Raw genomic sequence first — 22,219 nt, 5'->3', positions numbered from 1 at the left:
TACTACTGGTCAAGTCTGGACACACCACATTTTTCTTTATTTTTACTATTTTCCACATTTTAGAATACTAGTAAAGACATCGAAATTATGAAATAACACAAATGGAATTATGCAGTGACCAAAAAAATCAAAACTATCTTATATTTTAGATTCTTTAAAGTAGCCGCCCTTTGCCTTGATGGAAAGGCAAAGGCTTTGGAAAGAAATTCATACATAGGCATCAACTTCACCATTTATATTTGTCGAAGAAACAAATTTCAAGCATTTAAGCATAAGCCTTTAGATCAAAATGGCTTTTAGATAATGAAAAACATAGTACCTTCAGTCAGGTGTGTCCAAACCTTTGACTGGTAGTGTAAATGGTTGTTTCACTTTGTGTGCTATATTTTCATTAACTGTACTCTATGTATCAACCTTCGGTTTTGTTTGGAGTGTCTATTGACCACTGGCAATTCAGCTTTTTTTCTGGCTCCATTTATTGATAGCTGCAAATGAGTAATACTTGAAAAAGATCATACTGAACACAGAAAAAAATACATGACCCTGAAGACCGAAATGCTGCATTCTAGTATTCAGTAGCCCTTTAAGCCTCGGCTATGACTCCACATGATTTACTGCAGCACCAAGCGGCGTTGCCAAAAACACACTGCTGCAAAATTACGATTGAACGCGGATTGATAGATTTAATGGATGGTTTTTTATCAGCGTGGCCCAAGATGTGAGTTGGATGAAATATGATATGGCAGAATGCATTAATCCCTCACGGTGTGATGCAACAGTGTGACACACTGACCCAGTTTCCATGGGCAACCTGTCTCAGGCCTGAATCTGGCTGTGTGGCTCCGCTGGGAGCACACAGCCTAGGAAACAGAAGGGGTTTCTTACTGAGAATTTAGGCTGCCGTTAATAGCACCATTTATGTTGCAATATTGAGCATTTGCACTATGCTCTTTAATTAGGTTAGATTAGGATATAAATAGATATAGAGTTAACTTAGAGCTCTATTATGTTGATCAGTAAGGCTAGAGCTAAATTCAATAGCTTATTGTTCATGGGTTTCCTGGAATTTGTGTCCTTGAGGCCTTATCGAGTAAACTGGATGGAGTCTACATTCTAAACACTCAAAACTGTCACCACTTATTACAGCATATGTTAATAGCACATTTTCTATATTGTATATTTTTGATTTATTGTTAAGACTGCAATTTAAAATCCTCACAATTCTGACAAGAAGGAGGACAAAAATTTAAGCTTGGTCCACTCGCTGTAAGTCACTCTTGATGAATTGATGATTGAATTTAAATGTCTAAAATGTAAATGTAAATAAGGATTTCTTTTTCCTTGAGGCCTCAATAAGTGGTAGGCATTGACCAATGACAACTTAATGAGCACTTTCATGTCAGCAGTGTATGAATGAAAAGGATTTGAAAAGGGGCATCTAATGATCTGCTGAAATGGTATCTGTGCGTTGGTGAAACCAAACTTGCGTGGCCTTACCAACCATCACTAACCAGGCCAACGGGAAGTCTGAATATAGATCCCAAATATTGACGCCCTCCTCTTCTAGCACAAATCAATTTCTTATTCTTCCCTCGCTCGTACGGAAAGCGTTTGCACTTTCTAAAGTTTCGTGTTGGCAGGCCGACTGTGCCATCATCATTTCCCCCTGGAGACAAGCGGGGAAAAAAAATAGAAAGAGAATATCAAATGAGGGAGGGATGAGGTGATACAGCTATTCATCATTTGTTCTCTTCACAGACTCGCTGGTCGCCTCACCTGCATACAAAAACTAGAACGCCTGGTTAAACACAAACAACATGCTTTCTCTCCCCTGATGGTCCGTGTTTGGCAGACGCCTCGCTCCAGAAGGACTTTAAATCTTGATTAACTCCAGTGGACATTGTTGCAGACATGCTGTTTGAAACGAGCGTGCTTGTGAACACCCTCCTCTCCATTAGCTTCAAAAACACCATCGCTAAAAGCCAGTTTCCCCCGCCACATCTGCCTCTTCTGCCATATGCCCTCAAGTAGAAATAAAAGCAGCTGCCAAATGGAGCCGCGCTGAGAAATAGAAAGAGAAGTTTAAAGCTCAATATGTCAAGGTCTTGAAGGGTGGAATATTTTCCTCAGTGGCCCCTAGAGAAGATTCCTCATTTTGTTGTTGTTTTTTTTTTTTGTTTTTTTTACCTGATATGGTTTGGTTTCTGACCACGGCGCTGAGTCAGTACCATTTGTGATTGCAGTAGGAGTTTGTCGTCTTATATCCTCGCCTCCGTCCCCGTTTCAAGGCTTACATCGTTAACAGAAGATGCTGACTGCTCTCCCTTTTCGCTGCCAAAGCATTCCTGTCTGCGTTGCTCATCACTAAAATGTCAATCATTACTTGATTTGCGATGGGGGGAGGATCTCTCTCAGTGCACAAAGATACCCATATGCCTTTTCCCCTCATTTCCTGCTTTCAAGCAATCAATCTACTCTTTATTCATCTCAGCAGGTTGGGTTTTTTATTTTTCGATTACGTCTATACTTCCTCCATGTTCCTCTACTCTTTGTACATCCGTATCCTCTCCCTCCAGCTTGGATTTCTGTAATTACCCTCACTTTCCATACTAACTATATTGAAACATTCCCCTCAATTATCTCTGTCTGCTGGGCCTGTTGAAGTTAATAAGCTTTATCTTTCTCTCTCTTCTTTCATCTTTCTGCCGGGCTCTGTCTCGCTCTGTTTCTTTTTCTGTCTGTCTGTCTCTCTCTCAAATTCAAATTCACATAAGCTTTTATCGGCAGGGCAAAGGAATTTGTGTCGTCGCGGAATTTGCAAGAATATCATAACCAATAATAATCAAGTCTCTTTCTCACTGTGTCTGTCTCTATCTCTCTCTCTGTCTCGCTCTCTCTGTCCATCTTGCTCTCTCTTGCTCTTTGTCTTTCTCTATCTCTCTCCCTCTGTCTCTCTCTCGCTCTCTCTGTCTGTCTGTCTGTCTCGCTCTCTCTTGCCCTCTTTGTCTCTCTCTGTCTCTCTATCTCTCTCCCTCTGTTTCTCTGTCTTTCTGTCTGTCTCTCTCTCTGTCTCACTCTCTCTCTCTCTCTCTCTCTCTCTCTCTCTCTCTCTCTCTCTTTTATTGGCATGACAAGTAACACTTATGTTGCCAAAGCTCAAATAAACAATGGAGACAAAAACCAATAATCATAAACAAACAAAATGATTATAACAAACTGTAAACAAATGCATATCAAACTGATTATGTAATATAAAACGCAGAGATATTCACATTAATTCTCATATTCTCTCTCTCTCTCTCTCTCTCTCTCTCTCTCTCTCTCTCTCTGTCACTCTCTCCCTCCAGGTGAAGGAGGGAGGTTGATGGACTTTAACCCAGATGGCTCAGACCGGAGGGCCACCCTCCCCGGTGGCTACGACCCGGTGGTGGAGCGAGAGCTAAGGGCTCTGGGCTCGCGTCCTCCAGGGTCCCACCTGGACCCCTCAAACCCCGCCAGGCAAGCCCTCAGTGGGGGTCCCGCCGAGGGGGGCCCCCCTGTCCGTCATCTGGGTGTGGAACCGCTGATCCGGGCGTCTCACGCTAACCTGGCCCGGCCCGTACAGGGGTCAGAGGAAAGTGTATCTGTAGGCAGCGACTACTATGGGAGCATGTTCAGCCTCTACCGAGGGAGAACATTTTCTATGCCGTTATAGCAGATGGCTTTTTATTTTGAGGATTCCACTGAAAAACAAAAAGACTGGCCACAAAACCCAATTTGCAAAGAAAACTGACACAAAGGCATAAGACATTACATCCTCCATAGACCCAACTCGCAAAAATTGTACTCCATACCAATTTTGATATGTTTACTATTTTTACTCTCTTATTTCATACACTCAAGCTTTTTCATACAGTGTTTGTATATTGTTACTGTCCATTTTGATTTTGACGTGACACTTTCCTTTGACTCCATGTCCTTGTTTTTTATTGCACTGAATGTGATTTGAATCTCATTCTTACCTGACTTATTATTTCCTATAGCCATTATAGAGGACAATCTGTGGTACAAACTGCTAATATGTAATATTCAGCACTTCTGAAAACTGTGATTACACTTTTTACCCACTGCATGTTTTCTAGAGCAACCCCTCACTTTTGGATTAACACCATATCTTCAGAGGTTTGCTGTGGCATGCATGGGTTTCTGGCTTTGATCCAAGCTAATATTAGCATGAATTGTCTCACAGTTCTTTTGAATTAATAGAGTAATTATGTATTTCACAGGTTCTTTTTAGGCATGAGTTTTTGTATTTGGAGTTGAACCAGGGGTCCTTTTTCTGGTATTTTGTAAGAATTCATGTTAGATAATGAGAAATGTAATTGCTTTAAAATGCATTTCCTTTCCTTTTGTCACCACAACATGCCTACAATTGATAATTAATATTATTACTGACTCAGAGTTACCTCCACTTCACCACAGTGACATTAAATCCTTGTAAGAAATCTTACATGTGGGCAACATTCATTTATTTCTATTTTTTGTCAGCCATTTCATTTTACATTGTCTGATGTGTTCCTCTCTGAAAAAGTGAGATACAAAGAACACAGATGAAACACAGACGCTCAAAACAAACACTCACTGGTGAATATGAAAACACACAGACACAAGAAAAAGTGAAAGACACACAAGTGGACATTCATCTGCGTCTTTATTGCTCCGAAGCCTCCGGCAACTGCACTAGCGCTCTATACTTCACACCTAATGCTCCATTTCCCCTCGATCCCCACTCCTCTAGGATTCAAACTGCTGATGAATCACATGGGCTTTCCTCCCATGCGCCCCCATCTTCTCCTCCCCAACAAACTGTTCCTGTTTCTTCCTTGTCCGACCAGCCATCTCCCAGTTCACACAAAAACAGTATCAGTACACCAACTCAAGACCAATGCATGGGAGGCGCAGTGGCCAAAACCAAACCTTCAGACATCCATACCCAATCCCCTAAGATAGACCAGGCATCTAGCACAAGTGTTACCAGTGGTGTAATGACACCCAAACTGGCTCGCGCGGGACCCAAGATTTTTGACAAGGTCCGGGCTTTTGAGGAGCGAAGGGGGAGCGTGGAATTGCCAGGAGGAGGGGGGTCTGCTTCGGGCCGCTCTTTGGCCGGAGTTGGACGGGCAGCTTCCTGTGATTCAGATGACAGCGGTCGGAAGATGGCGGGCCCCAGCAAGGAGGAGGGACGAATGCTCCAGGACGCCGCTCAGAGGCGAGCGGTGTTCAAACAGCGGGCCTCTTCCTTAGAGGACAAGACCAGCTACGCTCAGAGGGTCCAGAGCTTCCAGAGCAAGTTCACCGAAGAGCTTCAGAGGATCAAGAAGCTGGTGGGGAAACCCACCTTGAAGAAGGCGTATTCCACCGAGCAGCTGCCGCAGAAAGAGAGGCTGAACCTGGGCAAGCTAGAGCCCATTCCTCCGCAAGTGGTTAAAAAGCTAGAGGCCCTGGAGGAAAGAAAGGAGGGGAGGAGAGAAGGTGATAGTGTGCTGCAAATTTCTCCACAGTCCCAAGGCGAAGGTCTGGGGGATCAAAGAAACGAGCCCCAGAAGGAGAAGATGACACAGCCAGAGACACAGGAGAAACCAGTGGATAGCTTATCACCACAGTGCATGGGGAAAATCTCTGTTACCATGGAGACAGCACCGGTTCACCAGTTACCAGGGCAACCATTGCCAACAGTCACAAGGAAAAGCCCAACCAGGTTGGAGGAGATTGTCTTTAGCGATGAATGTGTGTGTTTGTAAAAATTAGATGCGTGTTTGTTTGTGTGTATTTTATTTGTAAGATTAGTATTGTGTCAACACAATATGCAAAAATGAATATTTTAACATAATACCAGTTCAAATCCAATTTCTATTCCATACTTGTCAGTATTATGTAACAATTTTTTTGTATTTGCACACAGGGAAACCCTCCAGAGCGCTCCAGCGGCAAAGCCCTCCCTTGCGGCTGACAAGGACGCACTTGTTGTCACATCCTCAAAACCTTCATCCCCCTCCAGAGACCTGGGGCAACCTCAACATGAGAAGGATTCAAAGAGGGGCACCAAGATAGACAACACGACAGACTACAGAACACCCAGCCCGTCTGGGAAGAGAGTCTCCACAGTCACCGTCAGGGAGCCGGGGTCCCAGTACCCGTCCAAGCCCCCCCGGCTCACTCCTTCACCCACCCCGTCCATCAGCCCTCTTCTGAAAAGGAGGAAGGCGGAGGCGGGGCGGACTTCTCCAGCCTTGAAAGTGACCATCCCCACTATCCTGGTGGAGGATGAACCCATGGAGGCAGAATGTTTTGGAGGCCGGAGCGATGAGGGGCGCAGAAGCAAGACCGGCAGGAAGGAGAGGGGGGGTCGCAAAAGCAAGAAAGGGCGTTCCGGTCGGCCTACGTCTCCAGAGGAAGGTAGGGGATAGATAAGATGATTAAGTTTATTGATAAGCAATTGTTTAGAGATCCTTACTAAACCAAACCCATGACAGCTCATTCTCAAAGAATGCAAAGTAATAATTTGGCTCTATTAGCTTATACTCACCTAAATAACTAAAAAAACCTAAAACCTAAAAATCCTAATAACTAAAAAACCTTCAGTTTCAAAGCGTTTTACAAGAACTAGAAGAAAAAGCAATAATAGAAAGAGACTGACCATAGTGGACTACGATCAAACAAAAACGCTTACTAACAAATTCTATATGTGAGGGTCTCAAACTGAACAAAGAACCGTGGGACCCAGACTCACTGACCCCATTTACACCTGGCATTAAAATGTGTCTTGAGTGATCGTATAGCAATCTGACTGCACTTATCCACATTTTTAAGTGGATAAGTGATTAGACATTTCACTTCTTCTTGGCTCCAGTGGGTATTTTCTTCCATATTTACCGAAGGTAGTGGACTGATGGCTAGCCAATGTCACTGACCGGGATACGGTCGAAAGTGATGTCTACTTCGTTGTTGACTTGTTCACGTTACGTTGTAGTAGCATTGGAAAAAACATCCAATATTGGCGTTTAGACACAGGTCATATGCGGGCTGAGACGGATATGTTCCACATATGAATGTGGAACAAATAAGATTTGAAAAAATCTGATTTCGTGTGACTTTTTTCTGTTTACACCTTGCATACACCTTTACGTCACCATACGTAAAAAAAAAAAAAAAGATTTGTGTCACTTTATACTTATAGTGTGAATGTAGCTATAGTGGCTGCAAGTTGGCCAAGTATAAATGGTTTCTCAAGTCACATCTTTGTACAAGCAAACACAGTCAGGCTACAGGCGAAAACCTCTTCCATCGGTTGAATATGGATAAGACTCCCGGCTGGAGTACAAATGAAACCAGATGTTTACTGTCAATGTGGACAGACAGGAAGAGCAATTTGCATATTGCGAGGGAAAGCTTAGGGGGTTGGGCAATTGGATTTCTGTCCAGCTGCTGAAGAAGCATTTTTGAACTAATTTAAATGTAATGTAGATAAATCGCAACCGGATACAATCTGCATACAAGTGTAATTGATAGAAAAAAGACCCAAAACAGAAACCAGCCCATGACTCATTTTAGAGCCTGACCCGTTTCCGAAACCAGGAAACAGAGTATCGGCAGTTAAATATAAACTTGCCATTTCCAGGAGGTTCGTCTGATGACTCCTACATGTCTGCTGATGAGGAGCCAGCTGAGGGCCCGCGGTTTGAGAGGCCGCTGGTGGACACCACAGCACAGCGTGGCTCCGAGGTCACTCTGAAATGCATCATCACCGGCAGCCCGCCCCCTACAGGTACTGCTGAGGATATGGGCCTTTAACATCATTATACTTTCTTGGTCAGGGGGGAATGTGGTGTTTTTCTGTGAGAGATTTTATTGTAGGGAGTCTGTGTATTCCCTTGTGAACGCTTACGTGTTTTCCTGTGCCCATCGCTCTCACCTGTTATCAGTGACATGGAGGAAGAGTAAAGTGGAGATAAGGAGCGATGCGTTCCATGTGGTTAAGGCTGAGGGGGAGAGGCACAGTCTGGTGATAAAGCAGATGAGGCCGAACAACGCGGGGACGTACTGCGTCACGGCTGTCAGCCCGGCGGGCAGAGCGTCCTGCGGCGCCACGCTCTTTATCCAATCAGGTGAGACGAGGTCAGAGAGGCAGATAGCCCACATGCTGTCGAACAGATACATCGCACACGGGGATTTGCCCTCACAGAAGAGCGGAACAGCAACACATGTACAAGGAAACTGCACGGAACACTTAACATTAAATTAAGATGGAGGTGTCAAGGCGAAAATGAGCCACATGAGCATTATGCTCTCCTTGAAATACACTAATGTGTTGACTCACGCACACACACACACACAAACACACACTCACAAACACACACACACACACAAACTTGCTTTAATCCACTGCCAGCCCTCCTCCGCCTGACATTCTGTCTTAATGACTACAAAGGCCTGCTGGAGCTCAGCATCCCGACCGGGGCTCCTTGCAGTGATAGTTGCCATGGCAACCCATTAATTCTTAAAGGCACTCTGCTCCCCTTGGTGCAGATTCAAAACACAGGCTTGCCCCATCACACAAAGGTCCCCTGAGTCTTAAAGGCAGGCATGGCATTCAAAATCAGGGGTAAACAAAATGGATATTCCTAGTGGAAAACATTTCTATTATACACTGTGTGTGTGTGATGTCCCTGCGGTGTGTCTATATATTGTATGGCAGTGTGTGTGTGTGTGTGTGTGTGTGTGCAGCGTTTGTGCTGCTCAGAGTGTGTTGATTCAGCTCATGTGAAAGCAACCTGCACTTCCCCACTTTTGTCAACAATGTGAGCGCTCACTCCCGTAGCTCACCAGCAGCACTAGGCCAGCCTTGCCATATTAGGCCAGTGGAGTCCAACTTGCGAGGAGTATTTTTAGCCGCCCCCTTGTTCTCTCTGGTAATTGCAGTCTGCTTTATGTCCCAGTGTGAGATTAATGCTGCAATCATGGAGCTTGTGTGTTTTTTTTTCATCTCAGTAGATTTCACACTGCAGGGCTCGGAGTCAGAAGTTGTCAGAATGTGGTGGGAGATTATGAGTCATTTTAGCTGGTTGGGAGCAGAGTAGATGTTTGGCACTGTAAGCCAAAATAGTGGGAGAAGGATAATTTAAAGGCTGCAAGGAATTTCAAACCTCAATATGGTAAAGTAGATTGACACTGTATTAAAATATCCATGCCTAAAACATAAAAAAGTAAGAGAATTCCCAGCTTTTTGTTCATTTAACAATATTCTCAGTATCCTCTTTTGAGTCTGCTTGGTCTTTTTGGTTTATAGTGTGAAAGATCACCAAAACATTCATTAAATGGCACTATATTCAACGTTGCCTTGCTGTATTTCAGGATGGATAGCAGGAGTGGAAGAGAAATTGGAAGTGACAGTGATAGGAAAAGCAAAAGAGAGAATAGAGGATGCAATTGGAGGGGAAGATTAGCTGGCTAGGTCCATGCAGCCGTTGTGTAAGAGTTGGCAGGTTTACGTAAATACTCCCGGGAGTTAGCCCTTGGTACACAGACGCTGCTCAGAGATGTGAATCTAGGTAGGTTATTCTGTATTATTCTTGTTCCTTAAAGCCAGCGTAACGACACTTCAAGAGAATATCACTTAAAACTAATAACTCAGCATGACGTTTCAGCATTTTTTGAGGGGTGGGAGTCTTTGAAGTTAAGCTTTTATGTGCTATAACTCAGCTCTTATACATGTATATATTCGTGTAGATGTTTATCCACTTCTAATGTATTATTGTTGATCATCTATGCTTTTCACCATGACTTATTTCACCTGCAGCCTACAGCAAATGGTTGTCAGTTTAACAGTATTTATACACAGTTATCTTTCCATTTAACATGATCACATGAAAATGATCTGAATATGGCTTTCATTGTGTTACTTTTGTCTTCTCTTACATGAGGGAAAGTAATTCTGTTCCATTCATAGATTTTATTCGTTTTCAGCCAATTGTCAGAGTGTTATCTGCTTCTGCCAGAGATATGGGATTTTTGAGGTTTTTAGAGAGAGAAGCCGAGACAGAAAGAGAGAGAAGCCGAGACAGAAAGCGAGAGAAAGTAAAAGAGAGACAGATACAGAGTCTGGGAGAGAGGCAGGGTGGCGGTGCTTTGTATTTCTCTATCCAGCGGTGAGTTAATTTGGACTTTAGGAGCGGCAGCTAGGACTCCAGACACGGCGTCTGCTCTGGAACTCCATGGGAATAAGCGAATGATTGGGTCAGGGATTTAGGGATTAATTCATTATCTGTTCAGTTACGGTCACTTCAGAGAGGTCCCTAAGCTCTGCGTGTGTATGTATGTGTGTGTGTGTGTGTGTGTGTGGGTGCATGTGCCTGCGCACGTGTCCCACTCATCTCTAACTCACAGCTCTTTGTTGCCAACTGCTCATCTTGGCAAAGATATTCATCTAGAGAGACACAAGTACATAAACATCAAAGCTCTAACAGATTGTTCCCATCCAAAGGTTTAACAAGCCGCCATGGTGCCGTGCTAAACCATATTTCTTAGAGATTTACTTAATATCCCAAATTAAGAAGTGTGCAAATCAGAAATTACTTATGGAAAAAAAAAAAGATTTTCATGATTCCATGTAAAAATGAATAAGAAGTAGCTGCTCTACAGTTATAATTCAATTATATTTCCGTCCAATATCGCTCCAGAGCCAACCCATGCGCAGTGTGGGACGCCAGCCTCGTCCCGGGAAGTCAGCAGTCCCATCCAGTCGGACGAGGAGTACCTCAGCCCGCAGGAGGAGGCAATGGAGCTTGGGGACTCGCCCGTGCCGAGTAAAACTGTCCACTTCAAAGAGCCTCCCTCGTTTCAGGTAGGAGACACTTTCCGAGTACCGTAAATCAAAAGGGAATACATCCTAATGTTGATAGTGTCTTTAGACAAGGCAAAGCAAATTTATTTATATTTCGCACAACAGGCAATTCAAAGTGCTTGACACAAGGTATATAAGATATTAGATAAAAATACAGGTTAAGATAAAAAAACAAAAAGAGATCATGAAGTGTATAAGAAGAGAGAATAAATAAAGAATTAAAATGCATAAGAAAGAGAATAAATACTTTGGTACACTACCAGTCAAAAGTTTGGACACACCTGACTGAATGTACAATGTTTTTCATTCTCTTAAAACCATTTTGATAGAAAGGCTTATGCTTAAATGCTTGACATTTTCTTTAGACAAATATAAATAGTGAATTTGATGCCTATGTATCAAGGCAAAGGGCGGCAACTTTAAAGAATCTAAAATATAAGATCGTTTTAATTTGTTTAACATATTTTTGGTAACTGCATAATTCCATTTGCACTTATTTCATAGTTTTGATGTCTTTACTATTATTCTAAAATGTGTAAAATAGTAAAAATGAAGAAAAATGTGTGTTTTGACTGGTAGTGTATGCTGTGATTCTTTACCAGGTGGCACCATGTGACCAAGGGGTGATCGAGGGCCAAGAGGTCGTCATCTCAGCGAAAGTGAGAGGGCAGCCCAAACCCACGGTTTACTGGTAAGATGCTTTTCAAGAAGGCTTTTTCTTTTACAGCATACAGGCATCTGAAGCCGTTACATAAGTCAGAGCCCACAGCCCGAAGTCACTAACTGCTTCCCTCTCACATCGCCGCCCTCTAGTAGACACCTGAGTGTAAACGGTTGTGACAGCCACTTTATATCGATCCAGGTTGAAGGACAGACTCACGGTGAAGACCGCCGGGCGATTTGCCGTGCGCGAGACGGAGGACGGCACCAGTGAAATGAGAATCAGCCCGGCCCAGAGGTCTGATGCAGGGCTTTACGTCTGCAGGATCATCAACGAGCACGGAAGCAAGCAGAGTGAATGCAGGCTGGAGGTCAGAGGTGAGTGAGGAAGAATTGAACGTGTCTGAAATAGAAAATGGCCGGCTGTTGCTGAATGATGAAGGTACATGAAGGTTTTGTGACCTTTCTGAGAGAGAAACTTTAAATTATTGCCTTGAAGCACAGCCAAGTGTCAAACAATTTGAGTGCATTTACATCAAGATTCGATTCACGAACATTATGGTCTGGTTTTTGGTGAAAATTGAGAATGAAATGATTGGGATGGGTCTGGTTTCAAATGTGAACTAGTGAATAAATGAATGACGCCTCACCTCCTACGTCAGTCCTCAAGAAGTTCATTGAAAAAATGAAATGAAATGGACTTAGCTATTAGTTTTATGTTGTCATCAGCAGGTTCAGCACAAACAGCGCTGTCCATCACCAGAGAGGTAGGGGATGTGGCAGTGAGGGCCGGCGAGTCGGCCATGTTTGAGTGTCACATGACCGGGCCTCTGGACGTCGATGTGGACTGGTTGTCCAATGGGAAGCTGATCCAGCCGGCGTTGCTCAACTGCAAGATTCACTTTAATGGCAAGAGGTGCGTTCAAGGGCCGTAAAATGTCTTAGTGTTTCCTTTGTCAGCCTTCTTTGTGCTGTGTTCTTTTAAATTGTGTTGTTCTTTTTATTCTCATTCTATTTTTATTGTCATTTGCTTTATTCCTGTAAAGCACTTTGTAACTTGTGTCAAGAAAAATGCTCTATAAATAAAGTTTATTGTTATATAAGGAATTGTGTTTTTAGTGTATGAGAATCTGGACCAAACTCAGCCAGTATTTCAAACTCATTCTCCCTAATTTCCTGAGCATCATTTTTTTCACATGATGGAAATCTCATTTTGGAATTAAAATGTTAAATTATTGAATTATTGAACTTTACTGTTTTATCTTACAGGTGCCGTCTCCTGCTAAATTCAGTACATGAGGATGATAGTGGGACATACACTTGCAAGCTGAGCAGTGCCAAAGGTGAAGCGACAGATACTGTTATCCCATTTGTTTAAGAGAAGGGGAACAGGGACAAAAGTTATATTCAGTTGTTTTGATTGAGGATAAATTTGTGAAAATGGAAGTCATAAGAAAATCTGCTGCCTTTTTCCAATCATATGGAGTCACTTCTGAAGTTAAATAACTATTATTCTAATTTTCATTTCACTCTGTACTGCCTGATCCATTAAAGGCTCCTTCTTTTTTCTTTACAGAGGAGTTGACCTCCTGCGCAAGCCTCAAGGTCACTCCCTCCAGGGAGCCACTGTTCACCCGCAAACTGGACGTCCTGGAGGTGATCGAGGGCCGCACCGCCCGGTTTGACTGTAAGGTCAGCGGGTCGCCTGCCCCCCGAGTCACCTGGATGCATTTTGGTAAGAATCTGCAGCATTAAGTCTGATATTCAATGCAGAGAAAAAAGAAAAAAGAAAACAAAGGAAAATAAAATAAGAAGAAACAGAGTGTGGGCTTTCTTTGTTTATTTCAAGACTGTTCCCTGATATTCAATGCATCATTCTATAGTATGGTTTTGTAGGTAACTGCCAACTATCAATGCTTCAGAGACAACGCATTGTTTCTTAACCGTTTCTGTTTTGCCTAACCGACCTCCAGAGACAGCAGTGGAGGAGAGCGATAACGTTCACATCCTCCAGGAGGGCGGCCGTCACTCGCTGGTCATCGCCCACGTCAGCAGCGACACGGAGGGCTTCTACACAGCCGTCGCTCACAACACTAACGGAAAGTCTGAGTGCACCGCCGAGCTCTACATGCAAGAACCCCGAGCTGCCATCTCTTCTCACATGTAAGAAACTCTCATTCATGGAAAAAATCTCTGTAAGCCACTGTGACTCTTCTTTTCAAAAGCTGTGAGTTATTAGCCAGTTGCAAATCTGCACAACTTAAGTTCATGCTTATGAAGTTGGGTATAGCTTTGCATGATAATCAGTTTTATTTATTTATTTAAAATCTATTTTTCGAGGGAGATCTGGCCAAGATAGCACACCATTACAAGGTTACAAAAATAAAAAAATGGAGCAAGTTAAAAACAGACAACAGGGACAACAGATACATAATACAAAATCCAGCCTAGGAATAGCAATTGCACTCTTCTGTTAACACAGTTTTTTATCAGAACTTTGATCTCTCCCAGGGAGACAGTGAATGAGACAATCAGTGAATCATACTTCTACATTACCCAGTCTAAATTGTTTAACTCAACAAGTGTGTCTGTGAAGTGGGATTTCAACTGCACCCGCCTCCGTCAGCAGCAGTGTATGTGAAGGTGGTATCTGCCTTTGTTTGGTTTGAGCAGTGAGTGTTCGGCTTCTCGACTGACTGCTCTCAGCTGCTCTCGTCAAGTTTCCAGACGAGGCGAAAAACATCTCAAACGTACCTTATGTTGCTACTTGTCCCCTCTCCTCCTCCCTGGTGTCCATTTGCGCTGGAAAAACAGCGCCCTCTTCCTGTTTTGTGCTGTAAAACAATCTCCATTTGTGTCATAAATCAATATAGAAGAATTCCTGCAAAATCCAACCCGGCAGCACACAATGTAAAATGAGTAGTGTGCAGTGTAGAGGCTGGTAGAGGCTGCCAATCTTCTTGGCAATGCTCTTGTTTGTTTGTTTCTGTAATTATACTAATGTCTCAAAATGAATGTGGTAATGATTTATTGATGTTAAAATGCCACACGTAGTTTCTTTAAGTGGATTTTAGCCACACCCATCATCTTCATTAATATCCCGTCTCTATTTTTCATAAGTTTTATATCATCACTCTGTTTCTCCTCCCTCTAGGGCTAAATTGGAGAAGATGCCATCGATCCCTGAGGAACCCGAGGTCCTGGAGAGTGAGGTGGAGAGGAGGACCATGCCAGACTTTGTCAAACCTCTGGCCGATGTGGAAGTGGTCGAGGGGAAAGAGGCGGTGCTGAAATGCAAGGTGGCGGGCCTGCCCTACCCAACCATCGCCTGGTACCACAACGGCAAGCGCATCGACAGCAGCGAAGAACGAAAAATGACCCAGTGTAAGAAAAACAAGAAAAACAACAAAGCTTAGGAAGGGTGATAATACACTACCAGTCAAAAGTTTGGACACACCTGATTGAATCTACTATGCCATTTTGATCTAAAGGCTTATGCTTAAATGCTTGAAATGTGTTTCTTAGACAAATATAAATAGTGAAGTTGATGTATGAGTTTCTTTCCAAAGCCTTTGTCTTTTGGCGGCTACTTTAAAGAATCTAAAATCTAAAATAGTTTGCATTTGTTTAACACTTTTGTGGTCACTGCATGATTCCATTTGTGTTATTTCATAGTTTTGTTGTCTTTACTATTATTTTAAAATCTGAAAAATAGTAAAAAAAAAAAAAAAGATTAAATTCACTTTTGGCTGGTAGTGTACATGGGGAACTTTCATTGCCTTCATCAAAGATTTGAAAATGGGACAAAAACTATACTACTGCAAAAGTTTGTGTATCATCATGGCCTTTAGATCCACACTGGGATCTTTGGAGGGATGATTCATCACTCTGTGTCTCTGTTCTCCAGACAGGGATGTCCACAGTCTGGTCATTCGGAGCGTCTGTCACGCTCATGGGGGCGTCTACAAGAGCGTCATCTCCAACAAAGTGGGCAAGGCAGCCTGCTATGCACATCTATACATCACAGGTAGGGACACGCAGCAGAGGGTGAACGTTTCGTGTTTTATTTCAGAGTGACAGAGTACAACAGTTACCACTTTGTGTGTCTTTATTTATTTTACAACAGATATTGTTCCTGACGCCCCTGATGGCCCTCCGGTGATAGAGGCCATTACAGGGAAAACTATAAGCCTTAGTTGGAAGAGACCAAAGAGGCTTGACCCTTCATTAGGTAGGAGAGCAATGAGTTTGTTATGAGTATACTGTGATCTCCCTGGCTCGGATATTTCTCCACATCACAAATTCACCAAATTCTAAATTGTTTCAACCATTTTCTGTTCTCTCTTTGCTGAATTAAAGCAGGTTTGTAGATGGGAAAGTCAGTAGCTATGTTTCCATCCAGCTGTCAAGCGAATATTAAGCAAAGTTTTGAAATGTTGCAAATAATAAAATGCAAATCAGGTGTGTTTCCATCAGCTGGGTGGAAGCGAATAAATAGGTTTACTGAACGTAGAAAGAAAGATTAAAGAAGAAGAAAAATGGAAAGTGTCTTTCAAGAATTGATTAGTATTGGACGTGTTTTTATTTTTATTTGATGCCAGATATTGGGAATATCTGAGATGTCAGCAAACGTGTTTCCATCATGATTTATCACATAATTTCTTTAGTGACAAAAAAAAGCAAGTATAAAAACTTTTATTTATTTATTTATTTGTTTATTTGATAGGGACAGAGCACGTTAATTAACATCAGTATAAAAATACATGATGTAAACATTCAGGAGTTAGCAAAAATGCTAATTTACATCCGTAGTCCCTAGGCAGGTAACAAAAACTGTGATCTTGCGGGAAAATTTCATCAAGATTGGTTGTTTCTAATCTGGTACATCATAATTTACATTAAAATACTTGGAGGGAAACTTAGGTATTGATAGCATGTGTTTTGTTTTGTTTTATTTGTTTTCTTATTTTTTCCTAAGATGTTTTTCTTAAGCCCCTTGGGGTTTCATATTCACCTGCACAAATATGAGCAATGCATTTTATCATACCAGTGTTTTAACACTTTACGTCTGTGTTTTACCATTGTCCAAGTAAATAAACTAAACCTGTGTTTGCAGACACCAGCTCCTTGCTGTATGCCGTCCAGCAGCAGCCTCTGGGCTCCATCCAGTGGTCCATCATAGCCTCCAACCTGAGGGAGACCAGCTACACCGTCACCTCTCTGTCCAAGGGAGTCCGCTACGCTTTCAGGGTCCTAACGTCCACCGGCAAGACCTTCAGCAAACCGTCAGCCTCCACCGACCTGGTCCAGCTCTTAGACAGAGGTACCAAGGCTTTATGTATTTTTCTGGTGTTGTGTGTTTTTATTGCTTCTAATGCTACTTTATTACTTTCTCTTATTACTGTTATTTGTAGTTTGACTTGACTTAACTTCAGTGGTTGCAAGTCAGTGTCACAAGTTGTTGGAAATCTGCTAATAATAATATAATAATATAATAATACTAAGTACTACTACTATTACTATATAAAAGAAAACTGTATTTAAATTGCACTTTTAATAACTTGTCATGCTGCTTCCATTAAGATTTATACCTCATTAAGAGACAGAAATAATAGAATTTCAGGCTAAACTGATCTGATTTAGTCCTTGGATATCTTAAGTCATCGTTTTTAATCTCTGACCCCTTTAGGACCCTATTTGAGAAAAGCTCCAGTCATCGTGGACAAGCCTGACATTGTGTATGTGGTTGAGAACCAACCTGTGAGCATCACCATCACGCTCAATCACGTGCATGCAGCCGTCACCTGGAAAAGGTTAGTTCCTCTGTCAGTGAAACGATACAGGTTGATATGTAGGGGAACGGCAAGTCGGTCATAATCGCAAAATTAGCGCAATACGAGTGCAGTCTGCAGGAGAAGTAAGCGAAGGCAGCACTGGATAGATGGCTTTTGAGCCTGGATTTAAATACTGAGACAGTGTCTGATTCCCTGGCAAGAGCTGGAAGCAGAGGGAGGAGGCCCCATAGGAGAAGCTTCTGCCCCCGGCTATTTCCTTTCAAATGTGTGGAATGAGGAGTCCTGCAGCTGCTGTACTGCAGTGGTTCTCAATCTCTATCTAACTGGTAAGATAATAAACCAGCAACAGTCTGAACCACTGCTGTACTGTGATGCAGGGCTGTAGCACTCAGTCTTGAGCCCAGTCTCGAGACAATTTTTTTGAGGTCTTGGTCTTGTCTCGGTCTTGGTCTCAGCCACTATTGGATCTTGACTTTTCCTGCCTATTTCAAAATACAAAAAAATTGTAATTATATTAATGCTTGGTTTATTTTCATCTCCCAATACTACGAAGAACTGAAGGGATTTCACCTGTAGAAACCTGTGTATCTAATGGTCCTCAAACTTCTGTGCACTGATTAGTCAATTCTTATGAATTCATTCGTTGGATGTTGAAGGAGTTCCTGCAAGATAGATCTACATCTCTGTTAAGAAACTCCATAAGCATTATTTTGTCATTTGGAAAGGCATACACACTGTTTATTGCCTATTTTGGTCTTGGTTTAGACTCTGGCTCTGGTCTTGGTGTTGGTTTGATCTCGCTCCCTTTTAGACCTGGTCTTCACTTGGTCCTGGTCTTGGAATTGACTTGGATTCAAATAAGGCGTTCTTGACTGCAGACCTGCTGTAATGTACTGTGATGTGCTTCAACACAGTTAAAATAGACTCTGAATATCTTGTCTCTGTCTTCCGCAGGAGAGGGGTGGTGCTGGTCAACAGACCAGGGATGTATGAGATGAGCATGCCAGACGACGATCAGCACTCCCTGAAGCTCCAGCGGGTCAGGAGCACAGACGCCGGCCAGCTGGTGGTTATGGCCAACAACCAGTTTGGCAGTGACCTCTGCACACTTCAACTGGCCATGGCAGGTCAGTTCATGGTCAAAATGTAGAGCACAATACAGTGCCATGTTGTATTTGAAGAGTTTCACTGTTTGAGAAAAGTGAAACCTATTCTTAGAAAGTGATTTCTGATATGAAAGTCATCCAAGTTGCTAGTTAATAAACTCATTTTTGCAAGTTCAATTCTGTTCAATTTTGCAAGTTCGCAGCTCCAAATGGCAGCTGGGGGTATGTTGAAAAATGTTTAACTTCAATGCCCAGAAATCCTGTAACATGACGTCAGTAAACTGCACACAGCACACTCATGTTTAAAACCCGGCCGTCTGTGATGCTTTGTACCAAAGGAAACCAAAGAGACGAAAGAGGAAAAGATCAAACGTTGGTGAGTCCAGCTGCTCACTGCTGTTTAGGAGACAGTTTGGATTTCGCTTTTAAGTTTCGATTCGCCAGTTCCTCTGGGCGGAGAAGCGTCCACACCAGAATTTCATTTTGGGCAAATAGGGAGAATCTACGGCATCTCAATTAGGCGAATGGGACTTTCTTCTCTACTGCAGCCTCACTTTGTGATTTAGGCTGTAGATGTAATCATCTATATTTTGTAACTAACGAGTGATGAATTTCAAATAATAATTTCCCTAAAAAATGTCTTTAGTGTTTTCAAATGAAACCTTTCATTTCTTGTGACTTTTGCCTTTTGGGACCAACAGATTTTAGAATATAAAAATGTCAGCATCCTCATAGGGCTTTTATATTTAAAAGTAAGTGTTTAAGAATGCTTACTGTGGCCAAAAGAAGGTGGAAAGCAAAACAGATTCATGATCATTATCAAGGTCATTATAACCAACAATTTAGGAGGACATTCATCCTCATTTTAATCTAATGACACAGACTCAATACACATTAATCCCTGGAGATTGCATAAGGACAGTGAGTAATTACTCTCATTCAGGTATCCATTAAAGACCAGTTATAATGTTGAATCCATGCTAACTGACTGCTATAATATGGGAGGTGTTTTCAAGCATCGTTGGCAGAAGGACAACTCACTGGTTTCTTGCTCCTTATCTTTTGGTAGTGGCGCCTAAGTTTGAATCCATCATGGAGGATTTGGATGTGGATATTGGCGAGACGTCCCGTTTGGCTGTTGTGGTTGAGGGGAAACCAGACCCAGATATTCTGTGGTATAAGGTATGATATTAGAGAGTGGAAAAATGATCATCTTTTATATATTTCTAAAAACACCAGAATATCTGTTAATAGATAATAGATTGAATTTTGAGACCAAAACTGAACATTGTCAGTTGTCAGATCCAGTTGTTCGTCATTAATTGTTTGGTGTTTTTTTAGACCAAGCTGAATATTAACAGTTGATTGGTTGGTTGCAGGATGATGTTCTTGTCTCTGAGAGCAGCCATTTCACATTCGTGTACGATGACCCAGAATATTCCCTTGTGGTCCTCACCGCCCGTCCAGAAGACTCCGGTGTGTACACCTGCACCGCCAAGAACCTGGCCGGCTCCAGCTCCTGCAAGGCTGAACTCACTGTTCACACAGGTCAGCAGTCCAACATGACATCAACAACACCGTATCCAGCACCGTTCTGTGGTGAAGATAGACTTTCCATGCAGACAACTTTATCCTATTAAAGGATAATTAAGATTATGTTCAACCTGGGCCTTATTTTCCTAGTTTTTGCCATCATGACGATTGATTGTTAAAAATTTCATCACTTACTTCACTAAAGAGCAAGCTCCAACAGTTGAACCCAAAAAGCGATCATAGATTTAGACCAGTCAGTGTCACCCATACCAAAAAAAAAAAACAGCACCCTTCATTCAGGCTATAAACATTTGAACAGTGAATAACACATCTATAGATTTTAATTCTAATTTAAATAAAATAAAAATTCTATAAGGCAGCAGCTTTATATATGAGGAAATTAGTGGCTATGTCCATGATTTTCAGTAACATCTTACCATCTCTCACTAGGGAACACATGGCAGCCAGCTTGCTGAAGCTCTCCCTGAAGGCATGGCAGGCTGTTTTTCTTTCTCCCATAAGACAAAGTTGAAATGCCTGTTTGTGCATTGCTATATGTACTTGACATTACATATCTCTAGTGTCTGTGGAGAGTAGAGAGAGAGGGGGGGGGGAGATTTTTCAGCTGATTTGGTTTGATTTGCAGCTGAATTATCCTTTAAAACAAATTGTAACAACATTGGTAATATGCCAAACCAACAGAAGCTTTGCATGGTATGCTCATTATTCTGTTCTTCAAATATCCAATGAGAAGGAATGGAGCTATTTGACTAAAATGTTCTAATGCACACTGATCTAGGAGTAATCATCAATGACAGGTGGCATTTTGCCAACAGGCTTTGCCTCCATTTGTTGGTTGACATTACCGTTTAGTTCAGATTATATCCATTTTCTTATGCAATAAATACCCGTATAAGCCGGTTGTCGCTGAAAATTGCACCTCCAAATCTGCACCATATGGGCGGGACCACAAGGTGTTTGAGACTACAGTATGAAACCATCTGTCACAATACTGGCACACATACACAAGCACACACACACACACACACACACACACACACACACACACACACACACACACACACAAACACAAAATGAACTTGCCTATATTGCCGCTCCCTACAGAGCGAAAACAAGCGGCGGAGCCAATGGAGGACGAGGGAACCATTCTGAGGAAGATGAGGCGTTTGACTGATTACTATGACATCCACAAAGAGATAGGGAGGTAGGTTCAGTGTGTGTGTGTGTGTGTGTGTGTGTGTGTCTGATTGCACAATGCCAAGACAGCATCCCTTCACACAGACAGCCCATCTACGTTAATGGCTCTGTGAGCACTTAGGGTCAGGCAGTAGGAGGGAGGGGAATCTCACCTGCTTATCAACACCAGACAGAAAATAGAGATGAGTCACCAGTCTGAATGGAGTAAATGCATTGGCGAATAGATGATTTGTTTTGGTCTGACTTGTCGGAGACAGATATTTACCTTGAATTGTAGAACAATAGCAATAACAGAAGATAGTCTGGCAGGAAGGGCAGAGAGAAAAATCTATTTACAAAAAGCGAGCATATTGTTGTTATGGTTATGGATGTCAATTGTGTGAAAAACCTGAGACATGGGGTGTATAATTTTCTCCTCCTTGAGAATATTGTACAGAAGAAAACAAGAAAGAAGTTTCAGTGTTACAATATTATTTTTTGGTATAATTTTGTTATGTCTTGGACTGTTGAATAGAACAACAGACAACTGAGTAAAACTTGACCTTGGTATTTGGCTCTGTATTTTCTAAACCCATAATGTTATCATTGTGCGACTGTTGATGCAGGGGCGCTTTCTCCTATGTGAAGAGGGCGACTCAGAAGAAGGGGAAGGCCGAGCTTGCCGGCAAGTTCATATCCACACGGGGCAAGAGGAAGGCCTTGGCTCTCAGAGAGATGGGCTTGCTGTCTGATCTGGACCACGAGAAGATCCTCTATTTCCACGACGCCTTTGAGAAGAAGAACGTGGTGGTGCTCATCACAGAGTTGTATCCTTTTATCTCCAGGATGGGCGGGGAGTTTTTGTTCCAAAACAGATTACAAGTCAGTTTTGAAAGCCAGAAATTGCTGTGTCATTGATCAACAACCCTATCAAACTCTGGCAGATATGATCATTTTGTGCTATGGGGCAGTAAAAATCATACTTATTGCCCCTTTAAAGCTAGAGTTCATACAAAAGAGCGTGTGTGATACAGACACTACCATAACAA

General features: G+C 42.3%; 1 protein-coding gene across 1 annotated transcript in view; it reads left to right on the top strand.

The window, feature by feature from the left end:
- The window catches only part of spega (striated muscle enriched protein kinase a), a 52,474-nt gene that overhangs the window by 17,353 nt on the left and 12,902 nt on the right, over nucleotides 1–22,219 (top strand). Inside the window, exons 3-24 of the mRNA XM_071535490.1 lie at nucleotides 3,348–3,498; nucleotides 4,778–5,737; nucleotides 5,942–6,435; nucleotides 7,658–7,804; nucleotides 7,962–8,144; nucleotides 10,716–10,879; nucleotides 11,482–11,570; nucleotides 11,742–11,917; nucleotides 12,278–12,455; nucleotides 12,809–12,882; nucleotides 13,116–13,274; nucleotides 13,513–13,702; nucleotides 14,694–14,923; nucleotides 15,447–15,566; nucleotides 15,666–15,770; nucleotides 16,656–16,862; nucleotides 17,229–17,352; nucleotides 18,289–18,461; nucleotides 19,510–19,622; nucleotides 19,820–19,988; nucleotides 21,099–21,198; nucleotides 21,797–21,997. Coding sequence (XP_071391591.1) covers nucleotides 3,348–3,498; nucleotides 4,778–5,737; nucleotides 5,942–6,435; nucleotides 7,658–7,804; nucleotides 7,962–8,144; nucleotides 10,716–10,879; nucleotides 11,482–11,570; nucleotides 11,742–11,917; nucleotides 12,278–12,455; nucleotides 12,809–12,882; nucleotides 13,116–13,274; nucleotides 13,513–13,702; nucleotides 14,694–14,923; nucleotides 15,447–15,566; nucleotides 15,666–15,770; nucleotides 16,656–16,862; nucleotides 17,229–17,352; nucleotides 18,289–18,461; nucleotides 19,510–19,622; nucleotides 19,820–19,988; nucleotides 21,099–21,198; nucleotides 21,797–21,997 — 4,507 coding nt within the window. The remainder of the gene's footprint in view (nucleotides 1–3,347; nucleotides 3,499–4,777; nucleotides 5,738–5,941; nucleotides 6,436–7,657; nucleotides 7,805–7,961; nucleotides 8,145–10,715; nucleotides 10,880–11,481; nucleotides 11,571–11,741; nucleotides 11,918–12,277; nucleotides 12,456–12,808; nucleotides 12,883–13,115; nucleotides 13,275–13,512; nucleotides 13,703–14,693; nucleotides 14,924–15,446; nucleotides 15,567–15,665; nucleotides 15,771–16,655; nucleotides 16,863–17,228; nucleotides 17,353–18,288; nucleotides 18,462–19,509; nucleotides 19,623–19,819; nucleotides 19,989–21,098; nucleotides 21,199–21,796; nucleotides 21,998–22,219) is intronic.

The sequence above is a fragment of the Centroberyx affinis genome, unplaced genomic scaffold (assembly GCF_046629955.1).
Source record: "Centroberyx affinis isolate AG114_WGS23_722 - 3 ecotype Tasmania unplaced genomic scaffold, CSIRO-AGI_Caff_v1 ptg002720l_1, whole genome shotgun sequence".
Taxonomy (NCBI): domain Eukaryota; kingdom Metazoa; phylum Chordata; class Actinopteri; order Beryciformes; family Berycidae; genus Centroberyx; species Centroberyx affinis.
This window is presented reverse-complemented; position numbering and strand designations above follow the sequence as displayed.